This window comes from Petromyzon marinus, assembly GCF_048934315.1.
Source record: "Petromyzon marinus isolate PM22_M1 ecotype Great Lakes invasive population chromosome 76 unlocalized genomic scaffold, UKy_Petmar_22M1.pri1.0 chr76_unloc.1, whole genome shotgun sequence".
Lineage (NCBI taxonomy): Eukaryota > Metazoa > Chordata > Hyperoartia > Petromyzontiformes > Petromyzontidae > Petromyzon > Petromyzon marinus.
The window spans coordinates 546,590-559,444 of record NW_027422618.1 but is presented as its reverse complement, the minus strand read 5'-3'; the positions used below and the strand labels follow the sequence as shown (position 1 = coordinate 559,444).

Below are 12,855 nucleotides of genomic sequence, written 5' to 3'. Positions count from 1 at the left end.
GGCTGAGTGAACGAGTGGGTTAGTGAATAAGTGGGTGAGTGAACGAGTGGGTGGTTTAGTGAATACATGGGTGAGTTAACGAGTGGGTTAGTGAATAAGTGGGTGAGTGAACGAGTGGGTTACTGAATAAGTGGGTTAGTGAACGAGTGGGTTAGTGAATAAGTGGGTGAGTGAACGAGTGGGTTAGTGAATAAGTGGGTGAGTGAACGAGTGGGTTAGTGAATAAGTGGCTGAGTGAACGAGTGGGTTAGTGAATAAGTGGGTGAGTGAACGAGTGGGTGAGTGAATAAGTGGCTGAGTGAACGAGTGGGTTAGTGAATAAGTGGCTGAGTGAACGAGTGGGTTAGTGAATAAGTGGGTGAGTGAACGAGTGGGTGAGTGAATAAGTGGCTGAGTGAACGAGTGGGTTAGTGAATAAGTGGCTGAGTGAACGAGTGGGTTAATGAACGAGTGGGTGAGTGAACGAGTGGGTGAGTGAACGAGTGGGTGAGTGAACGAGTGGGTTAGTGAACGAGTGGGTTAGTGAATAAGTGGGTGAGTAAACGAGTGGGTTAGTGAATAAGTGGCTGAGTGAACGAGTGGGTTAGTGAATAAGTGGGTGAGTGAACGAGTGGGTGAGTGAATAAGTGGCTGAGTGAACGAGTGGGTTAGTGAATAAGTGGCTGAGTGAACGAGTGGGTTAGTGAATAAGTGGGTGAGTGAACGAGTGGGTGAGTGAATAAGTGGCTGAGTGAACGAGTGGGTTAGTGAATAAGTGGCTGAGTGAACGAGTGGGTTAATGAACGAGTGGGTGAGTGAACGAGTGGGTGAGTGAACGAGTGGGTGAGTGGACGAGTGGGTTAGTGAACGAGTGGGTTAGTGAACGAGTGGGTGAGTGAACGAGTGGGTTAGTGAACGAGTGGGTGAGTGAACGAGTGGGTTAGTGAACGAGTGGGTGAGTGAACGAGGGGGTGAGTGAACGAGTGGGTGAGTGAACGAGTGGGTTAGTGAACAAGTGGGTTCATGAACAAGTGGGTTCGTGAACTAGTGGGTGAGTGAACGAGTGGGTTAGTGAACGAGTGGGTGAGTGAACGAGTGGGTGAGTGAACGAGTGTGTGAGTGAACGAGTGGGTTAGTGAACGAGTGGGTGAGTGAACAAGTGGGTGAGTGAACGAGTGGGTGAGTGAACGAGTGGGTTAGTGAACGAGTGGGTTAGTGAACGAGTGGGTGAGTGAACAAGTGGGTTCGTGAACTAGTGGGTGAGTAACGAGTGGGTTAGTGAACGAGTGGGTGAGTGAATAAGTGGGTGAGTGAACGAGTGGGTTAGTGAACGAGTGGGTGAGTGAACGAGTGGGTGAGTGAACGAGTGGGTTAGTGAACGAGTGGGTGAGTGAACAAGTGGGTTCGTGAACTAGTGGGTGAGTGAACGAGTGGGTGAGTGAACGAGTGGGTTAGTGAACTAGTGGGTGAGTGAACGAGTGGGTTAGTGAACGAGTAGGTTAGTGAACGAGTGGGTGAGTGAACGAGTGGGTGAGTGAACGCGTGGGTGAGTGAACGAGTGGGTGAGTGAACGAGTGGGTTAGCGAACACGTGGGTGAGTGAATTAATGTGTAGTGATATAGAATTCGCTATGTAGCAGCGTAGCGCTGACTGCTGGCGGCGACGGGGATCCGCAGCTTACAGCAGCCCTGACATCAGCAGGCCCGGTGACAGACCAAAGGGGGATCTCGGGGAAAGGAAACGGAAGGGACCCACCAGGAACCCGCGGGTAGGTTCAAGAAAGGGGGCGTGGCCGGGGGCGGGGCCAGGCCACGCTGACGGTATAAGAGGGGCCCTCGAGAGAGGACCTCGGTCCGGGCTGTCGTTTGAAATGGGATCCGCGTCGTGCTGCTAAGTCCTCACCGTCGTCTCCGTCTTCACCATCTCGGCGTCGGCACACAGGCAGCCTACCAGCTGTCCTGACTGGCAACCGTAGTCGACTATAGACGGATTATTTAGAAAGTGTTAACCCGTTGGCGTTAATAAACAGGGCGCCTCCAACTCTTCAAGTGTCTCCGGTTCAGTCGCTACGAATTCATGAGTGGGTGGGTGATTGGATCGGTGGGTGGGTGAGTGAATCAGTGGGTGGGTGAGTGAATCAGCGGCTGGGTGAGTGAATTAGTGGGTGGGTGAGTGAATCAGTGGGTGGGTGAGTGCATCGGTGGGTATGTGAATCAGTGGGTGGGTGAGTGAATCAGTGGGGGGGTGATTGAATCAGTGGGTGGGTGAGTGAATCAGTGGGTGGGTGAGTGAATCAGTGGGTGGGTGAGTGAATCAGTGGGTGGATGAGTGAATCAGTGAGTGGGTGAGTGAATCAGTGGGTGGGTGAGTGAATCAGTGGGTTGGTGAGTGAATCAGTGGGTGGGTGAGTGAATCAGTGGGTGGGTGAGTGAATCAGTGGGTTGGTGAGTGAATCAGTGGGTGGGTGAGTGAATCAGTGGGTGGGTGAGTGAATCAGTGGGTGGGTGAGTGAATCAGTGGGTGGGTGAGTGAATCAGTGGGTGGATGAGTGAATTAGTGGGTGGGTGAGTGAATCAGTGGGTGGGTAAGTGAATCAGTGGGTGGGTGAGTGAATCAGTGGGTGGGTGAGTGAATCAGTGGGTTGGTGAGAGAATCAATGGGTTGGTGAGTGAATCAGTGGCTGGGTAAGTGAATCAGTGGGTTGGTGAGTGAATCAGTGGGTGGGTGAGTGAATCAGTGGCTGGGTGAGTGAATCAGTGGGTTGGTGAGTGAATCAGTGGGTGGGTGAGTGAATCAGTGGGTGGGTAAGTGAATCAGTGGGTTGGTGAGTGAATCAGTGGGTGGGTGAGTGAATCAGTGGGTGGGTGAGTGAATCAGTGGGTGGGTGAGTGAATCAGTGGGTGGGTGAGTGAATCAGTGGGTGGATGAGTGAATCAGTGGGTGGGTGAGTGAATCAGTGGGTGGGTGAGTGAATCAGTGGGTTGATGAGTGAATTAGTGGGTGGGTGAGTGAATCAGTGGGTGGGTAAGTGAATCAGTGGGTGGGTGATTGAATAAGTGGGTGGGTGAGTGAATCAGTGGGTGGGTGAGAGAATCAGTGGGTTGGTGAGTGAATCAATCGGTGGGTGAGTGCATCGGTGGGGGGGGGTGAGTGAATCGGTGGGTACGTGAGTGAATCAGTGGGTGGGTGAGTGATTCAGTGGGTGGGTGAGAGAATCAATGGGTTGGTGAGTGAATCAGTGGGTGGGTGAATGAGTCTGAGGAGGAGGCGGAAGGTGGAAGAGGTTGTGGAGGAGGTGCACCCCTGACACGGCCATTATGATCCCAGACCCCACACAGCACTGACAATCGAAGGCACCAAACACCACAAAGTCTGCAACGTCATTTCACTTCCTGCTGTCTGTATTTGCCATGACAATATTTACAATAATTATTTACAAAGCTATGAAATTATTTACAACGCGATACATAATGGGGTGGGTGGGTGGGTGGCTGGGTGGTGCTGCTTGTGGTGGCAGCTGGCACCGACGCCACCACCACCACCACCACGACCCCGCTAATGCGCCATGGGCCGGCCACCACAAATCAGCAGGCGGCGGAGGAGCGAGCGGAGCGCGCTGGCCACCTGCGCCAGGCACGCCCCTTGCTTCTTCTTGCTCTGCGGATGCTGCACCTCCTCCGCGTCCACCTCCTCCGCCTTCTCTTCAAGCTCCTTCACCTCCTCGTCCAACTCCACCACCACCTGCTCCGGCTCCACCACCACCTCCTCCTCCTCCTCCTCCATCTCCTCCATCTTCTCCACCTCCTCCGTACCCAACTCTGCCTTCCCTTCCACCTCCTTCACCGCCACCTCTTCCGCCCCCACAAACTCCGTCCACTCCACATTGGTGTAGATGAGCGGTGAGAACGATGAGGATGATGAGGAGGAGGAGGAGGAGGATGATGTTGATGGGGGCATCTCCTCCGGATCAGCTCTGTGGAGGTAGCAGCAGCACCACAGCAGCACGGCGCCACCACTTTAGCCTCTCGCTACAATAGCCAGAGGCCGTAGTCGCTCTGCATCATCACCGCCACCGCCACCACCACCACCACCACCACCAGATCCTCCCGTGGGTGGACTAACGGACTCAACGCACGGTGGCGGATTTAAAAACAAAATCTAAAACTATCACTCTATTTTACCGGGTGTAAGAAGCGACCTGGCCACCACGAGAGATAGCAGCTCGATCAAGTGGCTGATATCACCGTGGTCATCATCATCATCGCGTGGAAATGTAGACACACCCGAAGAGACCCATGCAAAAACTAAACTCTTTTTTTTATTTCACCAGGTCTAAGGCTTCCACAGAGCTACTGTGTAGCCCTCTTTCAGAAGGCCCGCACAGAGACCCATAGAGATGCAGAGACTCGTGTAGAAGCATAGACACCCACAGAGACCCGCAGAGACCCATGCAAAAACTAAACTCTTTTTTTTATTTCACCAGGTCTAAGGCTTCCACTGATTTTTGTAGCTCTTGATCAGAAGCAGCGTCGCCATCGCAAATGATGGCTCAAGGCAGTGGCTGATATCATCGTGATCATCATCCCCACGTAAGAAATGTATCGCAGCCAAACACTCTAACCGCGTGGTGATGTCGATTCTAAATGTGGAGGTGAAAACCCGGAGGGACCCGGAGAGAACCCACGTAGGTACGACCACGGGCAGAGAGACAGACAGACGCAGACTTCAAATATACAGCAGCAGCGGCAGGCGTCGTCAGCGGTCGGGATCGAGCCCATGAACTCCTGCGTACCGGGAAAGGGAGTCGACATCTCGTCCCCAACACCCCCAGCCCTATGAGCACACAGAGGGAGTCTCACCGTGGATCAGAAACCCCAGAGGCCTGCAGAGCACCAGCAGTGCTGATGACGACATTGGCTTCCCTGGAGGTGCCGGCGGCGGCGGCGGCGGCGGCGGTGGTGGTGGTGATCATGGGGTTGAGCCTTTGGCTTGTGAAGGTGCCCGTGCCGATTGGGGGGCGCTTCAGGATGAAGCATCTCGGTTTTTCCTTCTTGTTCAGGCAGCAGTGGCGGACCTGATGATCTGTAGAGAGACAGAGAGACAGAAAGACTCAGACACCGACCCACTTACCCACCCACGTACCGACCCACTTGCCCATTCACCCACCTACCAACCCACCCACGTGCCGACCCACTCGCCCATTCACCCACCTACCGACCCGCCCACGTACCGACCCACTCGCCCATTCACCCACCTACCAACCCACCCACGTACCGACCCACTCGCACATTCACCCACCCACAAGCCCAGCCACAAGCCCACCCACCCACCCACCAACTAGCCCAGCCACCCACCAACCCACCCACCCACCCACCGACCCACCCACCGACCCACCCACCCACCCACCGACCCACCCACCCACCGACCCACCCACCCACCCACCGACCCACCCACCCACCGACCCACCCACCCACCGACCCACCCACCCACCGACCCACCCACCCACCCACCCACCGACCCACCCACCCACCGACCCACCCACCCACCGACCCACCCACCCACCCACCCACCGACCCACCCACCCACCGACCCACCCACCCACCCACCCACCGACCCACCCACCCACCCACCCACCGACCCACCCACCCACCCACCCACCGACCCACCCACCCACCGACCCACCCACCCACCAACCCACCCACCCACCGACCCACCCACCGACCCACCCACCCACCCACCGACCCACCCACCGACCCACCCACCCACCCACCCTCCGACCCACCCACCCATGACATGAATGCCCAGAGCAGCGTCGTTGTGTTGTGCGGCGTTCATGGCGTCTCTCGCTGTAATCCACAGGGTCTCTGTGTGGAGAGCGGTGGGGGGGGGGAGAGGGTCACAACACAAACTCACCTCGTCACCACAGACTCACAACACAAACTCACCTCGTCACCACAAACCCACAACACAAACTCACCTCATCACCACAAACCCATAACACAAACTCACCTCATCAACACAAACCCACAACACAAACTCACCTCATCAACACAGACTGACAACACGGACTCACATCATCAACACAGACTCACACCATCTACACAGACACACAACACAAAGTCACATCATCAACACAGACTCACATCATCAACAAAGACTCACATCATCTACACAGACACATCAACACAGACTCACATCATCAACACAAACTCACATCAACACAGACTCACATCAACACAGACTCACATCATCAACACAGACTGACATCACAGACTGACAACACAGACTCACATCATCAACACGGACTCACATCACAGACTCACATCATCAACACAGACTCACAACACAGGCTCACATCATCAACACAGATTCACATCATCAACACAGACTGACAACACAGAATCACATCATCAACACAGACTCACATCATCAACACAGACTCACATCATCAACACAGATTCACATCGTCAACACAGACTGACAACACAGAATCACATCATCAACACAGACTCACATCATCAACACAGACTCACATCATCAACACAGACTCACATCATCAACACAGATTCACATCATCAACACAGACTGACAACACAGAATAACATCATCAACACAGACTCACATCATCAACACAGACTCACAACATCAACACAGACTCACAACACAGATTCACAACACGGACTCACAACACAGACTCACAACACAGACTCACATCATCAACACAGACTCACAACACAGACTCACAACACAGACTCACATCATCAACACGAACTCACAACACAGACTCACAACACAGACTCACATCACCATCACGGACTCACAACACAGACTCACAACACAGACTCACATCATCAACACGGACTCACAACACAGACTCACAACACAGACTCACATCATCAACACGGACTCACAACACAGACTCACAACACAGACTCACATAATCAACACAGACTGACAACACAGACTGACAACACAGACTCACATCACCAACCACAGACTCACATCATCTACACAAACTCACAACACGGACTGTGCATCAACACAGACTCACATCATCAACACAGACTCACAGCACAGAGTCACATCATCAACACAGACTCACATCATCAACAAAGACTCACATCATCTACACAGACTCACATCATCTACACAGACTCACATCAACACAGACTCACATCAACACAGACTCACATCGTCAACCACAGACTCACATCATCAACACAGACTCACATCATCAACACAGACTCACATCACAGACTCACATCATCAACACAGACTAACATCATCAACACAGACTCACACAATCAACACGGACTCACATCACAGACTCACATCATCAACACAGACTCACATCATGAACACAGACTGACATTACAGACTGACAACACAGACTCACATCATCAACACAGACTCACATCATCAACACGTACTCACATCACAGACTCACATCATCAACACAGACTCACATCATCAACACGTACTCACACCACAGACTCACATCATCAACACAGACTCACATCATCAACACAGACTCACATCATCAACACAGACTCACATCACAGACTCACATCATCAACACGGACTCACATCACAGACTCACATCATCAACACAGACTCACATCATCAACACGGACTCACTACACAGACTCACATCATCAACACAGACTGACATCACAGACTGACAACACAGACTCACATCATCAACACAGACTGACATCACAGACTGACAACACAGACTCACATCATCAACACAGACTCACATCATCAACACAGACTCACATCATCAACACAGATTCACATCATCAACACAGACTGACAACACAGAATCACATCATCAACACAGACTCACATCATCAACACAGACTCACATCATCAACACAGACTCACATCATCAACACAGATTCACATCATCAACACAGACTGACAACACAGAATCACATCATCAACACAGACTCACATCATCAACACAGACTCACAACATCAACACAGACTCACAACACGGACTCACAACACAGACTCACAACACAGACTCACATCATCAACACAGACTCACAACACAGACTCACATCATCAACACGGACTCACAACACAGACTCACAACACAGACTCACATCATCAACACGGACTCACAACACAGACTCACAACACAGACTCACATCATCAACACAGACTCACAACACAGACTCACAACACAGACTCACATCATCAACACAGACTGACAACACAGACTGACAACACAGACTCACATCACAGATTCACAACACAGACTCACATCACAGATTCACATCATCAACACGGACTCACAACACAGACTCACAACACAGACTCACAACACAGACTCACATCACCAACCACAGACTCACATCATCTACGCAAACTCACAACACAGACTCACAACACAGACTAACATCATCAACACAGATTCACATCATCAACACAGACTCACATCATCTACACAGACTCACAACACAGACTCACAACACGGACTCACAACACAGACTCACATCACCAACCACAGACTCACAACACAGACTCACATCATCAACACAGACTCACATCATCAACACAGACTCACATCATCAACACAGACTCACAACACAGACTCACATCACCAACCACAGACTCACATCATCTACACAGACTCACATCGCCAACCACAGACTCACGACACAGACTCACATCACCAACCACAGACTCACAACACAGACTCACAACACAGAGTCACATCACCAACCACAGACTCACATCATCTACACAGACTCACAACACAGACTCACAACACAGACTCACATCACCAACCACAGACTCACATCACCAACCACAGACTCACAACACAGACTCACATCACCAACCACAGACTCACATCACCAACCACAGACTCACAACACAGACTCACAACACAGACTCACATCACCAACCACAGACTCACATCATCTACACAGACTCACAACACAGACTCACAACACAGACTCACATCACCAACCACAGACTCACAACACAGACTCACATCACCAACCACAGACTCACAACACAGACTCACAACACAGACTCACATCACCAACCACAGACTCACATCATCTACACAAACTCACAACAGACTCACAACACAGACTCACATCATCAACACAGATTCACATCATCAACACAGACTCACATCATCTACACAGACTCACAACACAGACTCACAACACGAACTCACAACACAGACTCACATCACCAACCACAGACTCACAACACAGACTCACATCATCAACACAGACTCACATCATCAACACAGACTCACATCATCAACACAGACTCACAACACAGACTCACATCACCAACCACAGACTCACATCATCTACACAGACTCACATCACCAACCACAGACTCACGACACAGACTCACATCACCAACCACAGACTCACAACACAGACTCACAACACAGAGTCACATCACCAACCACAGACTCACATCATCTACACAGACTCACAACACAGACTCACAACACAGACTCACAACACAGACTCACAACACAGAGTCACATCACCAACCACAGACTCACATCACCAACCACAGACTCACAACACAGACTCACATCACCAACCACAGACTCACATCACCAACCACAGACTCACAACACAGACTCACAACACAGACTCACATCACCAACCACAGACTCACAATACAGACTCACAACACAGACTCACAACACAGACTCACATCACCAACCACAGACTCACAACACAGACTCACATCATCTACACAGACTGACAACACAGACTCACATCACCAACCACAGACTCACAACACAGACTCACATCACAGACTCACAACACAGACTCACATCACCAACCACAGACTCACATCACAGACTCACATCACGGACTCACATCATCTACACAGACTCACAACACAGACTCACATCACCAACCACAGACTCACAACACAGACTCACATCATCTACACAGACTCACATCACGGACTCACATCATCAACACAGACTCACAACACAGACTCACATCACCAACCACAGACTCACATCACGGACTCACATCATCAACACAGACTCACAACACAGACTCACATCACCAACCACGGACTCACATCACGGACTCACATCACGGACTCACAACACAGACTCACAACACAGACTCACATCACCAACCACAGACTCACAACACAGACTCACATCACCAACCACAGACTCACATCACGGACTCACATCACGGACTCACAACACAGACTCACAACACAGACTCACATCACCAACCACAGACTCACAACACAGACTCACATCACCAACCACAGACTCACATCACGGACTCACAACACAGACTCACAACACAGACTCACAACACAGACTCACAACACAGACTCACATCACCAACCACAGACTCACATCACGGACTCACAACACAGAGTCACAACACAGACTCACATCACCAACCACAGACTCACAACACAGACTCACATCACCAACCACAGACTCACATCACGGACTCAAGATCATCAACACGGACTCACAACACAGAATCACAACACAGACTCACAACACAGAATCACAACACAGACTCACATCATCTACACAGACTCACATCATCTACATAGACTCACAACACAGACTCACATCACAGACTCACATCACAGACTCACATCACCAATCACAGACTCACAACACAGACTCACAACACAGACTCACATCACCAAACACAGACTCACAACACAGACTCACAACACAGACTCACAACACCAACCACAGACTCACAACACAGACTCACATCATCAACACAGACTCACATCACCAACCACAGACTCACATCATCTACACAGACTCACATCACAGACTCACATCACGGACTCACATCACAGACTCACATCACGGACTCACATCACAGACTCACATCACGGACTCACATCACGGACTCACAACACAGACTCACATCACAGACTCACATCACGGACTCACATCACGGACTCACAACACAGACTCACATCACAGACTCACATCACAGACTCACATCACGGACTCACAACACAGACTCACATCACAGACTCACATCACAGACTCACAACACAGACTCACATCACAGACTCACATCACGGACTCACATCACAGACTCACATCACAGACTCACAACACAGACTCACAACACAGACTCACATCACGGACTCACATCACGGACTCACATCACGGACTCACATCACAGACTCACAACACAGACTCACAACACAGACTCACATCACGGACTCACATCACGGACTCACATCACGGACTCACATCACGGACTCACGCTCCCACCTGTCTGAGTGGTAACGCTCGGATCACGACGACCACGACGGGGAGCAATCTCAAGAAGCGGCCGTTTGCTGCGCACGTGACCAGGGCTCTGACGACACTTCCCCCGACGTCACGTAACCCCGCCCCCAAGTCGATGACGGCGCAATGCTCGCCACGCCCACCGGCCCCGCCCACCACCCCAGCCAACCGCCCCCGTACCGCCCCCCAGCCCCGCCCACCGCCACAGCCAACCGCCCCCGTCCCGCCCAACAGCCCCGCCCCACCACCCCATCCAACCGCCCCCGCCCACCAGCATCGCCCCCACCAATAGCCACCGCCCATCGCCACGCCCCCAATTACCGCCCCGCCCCCATCCCCCGCCGCTACTTCCGGTTTGTCAGGCGCGAGGTCTCCGCCTCCTCGCCCCCCCTAGGTCGACTCAGCCTCAAATGGGCACGCCGGTGCCACGTGCGCGGTGGTCAACATCGCCAGCACTGTGGGAGAGACAAAGGCGGCCGGGCGGGCGTGGTGCTGGCCACCCACCCCCTCCTTGTATGTGTGTATGTGTGTGAGTATGTGTAAGTGAGTGTGTGTGAGTGTGTGTAAGTGAGTGTGTGTGAGTGTGTGATAGTGAGTGTGTGTGTGAGTGTGTGTTAGTGAGTGATAGTGAGTGTGTGTGAGTGTGTGTGAGTGTGTGATAGTGAGTGATAGTGAGTGTGTGTGAGTGTGTGTTAGTGTGTGATAGTGAGTGTGTGTAAGTGAGTGTGTGTGAGTGTGTGTAAGTGAGTGTGTGTGAGTGTGTGTAAGTGAGTGTGTGTGAGTGTGTGTAAGTGTGTGTGTGTTAGTGTGTGTAAGTGAGTGTGTGTGAGTGTGTGTAAGTGAGTGTGTGTGAGTGTGTGTAAGTGAGTGTGTGTGAGTGTGTGTGAGTGTGTGATAGTGAGTGTGTGTTAGTGTGTGTAAGTGAGTGTGTGTTAGTGAGTGTGTGTGAGTGTGTGTAAGTGAGTGTGTGTGAGTGTGTGTAAGTGAGTGTGTGTAAGTGTGTGATAGTGAGTGTGTGTTAGTGAGTGTGTGTAAGTGAGTGTGTGTGAGTGTGTGATAGTGAGTGTGTGTGAGTGTGTGTAAGTGTGTGTTAGTGAGTGTGTGTTAGTGTGTGTTAGTGTGTGTGAGTTAGTGAGTGTGTGTGAGTGTGTGTTAGTGTGTGATAGTGAGTGTGTGTGAGTGTGTGTAAGTGTGTGTAAGTGAGTGTGTGTTAGTGAGTGTGTGTTAGTGTGTGATAGTGAGTGTGTGTGAGTGTGTGTGAGTGTGTGTTAGTGTGTGTAAGTGAGTGTGTGTTAGTGTGTGTTAGTGAGTGTGTGTGAGTGTGTGTGAGTGTGTGTGAGTGTGTGTAAGTGAGTGTGTGTTAGTGAGTGTGTGTGAGTGTGTGTTAGTGAGTGTGTGTTAGTGTGTGATAGTGAGTGTGTGTGAGTGTGTGTAAGTGATTGTGTGTTAGTGAGTGTGTGTGAGTGTGTGTAATTGAGTGTGTGATAGTGAGTGTGTGTTAGTGTGTGTTAGTGAGTGTGTGTTAGTGTGTGATAGTGAGTGTGTGTGAGTGTGTGTAAGTGATTGTGTGTTAGTGA

At 51.2% G+C, this 12,855-nt stretch overlaps 1 protein-coding gene across 1 annotated transcript; it reads right to left on the bottom strand.

The window, feature by feature from the left end:
* Positions 1–3,350: 3,350 nt before the first annotated feature.
* Positions 3,351–11,353, bottom strand: LOC142908186 (uncharacterized). Its single transcript, XM_076058506.1, has 4 exons — positions 11,261–11,353; positions 5,766–5,843; positions 4,839–5,061; positions 3,351–3,952 (listed from the first exon to the last, which is right to left on the bottom strand). Exons 2-4 carry the CDS (start codon positions 5,812–5,814, stop codon positions 3,535–3,537), a joined length of 690 nt encoding a protein of 229 aa, XP_075914621.1. The 5' UTR covers positions 5,815–5,843; positions 11,261–11,353; the 3' UTR covers positions 3,351–3,534.
* Between the last annotated feature and the right edge of the window lie 1,502 nt (positions 11,354–12,855).

Excerpts from the sequence above, each read along its gene's own strand:
- LOC142908186 (XM_076058506.1), bottom strand. The coding sequence starts at position 5,814 with ATGAACGCCGCACAACACAACGACGCTGCTCTGGGCATTCATGTCATG. Across the intron at positions 5,062-5,765 it reads TCTGGGCATTCATGTCATGG|ATCATCAGGTCCGCCACTGC; the intron begins GTGGGTGGGTCG and ends GTCTCTCTACAG. Across the intron at positions 3,953-4,838 it reads TCTGGGGTTTCTGATCCACG|AGCTGATCCGGAGGAGATGC; the intron begins GTGAGACTCCCT and ends CTACCTCCACAG.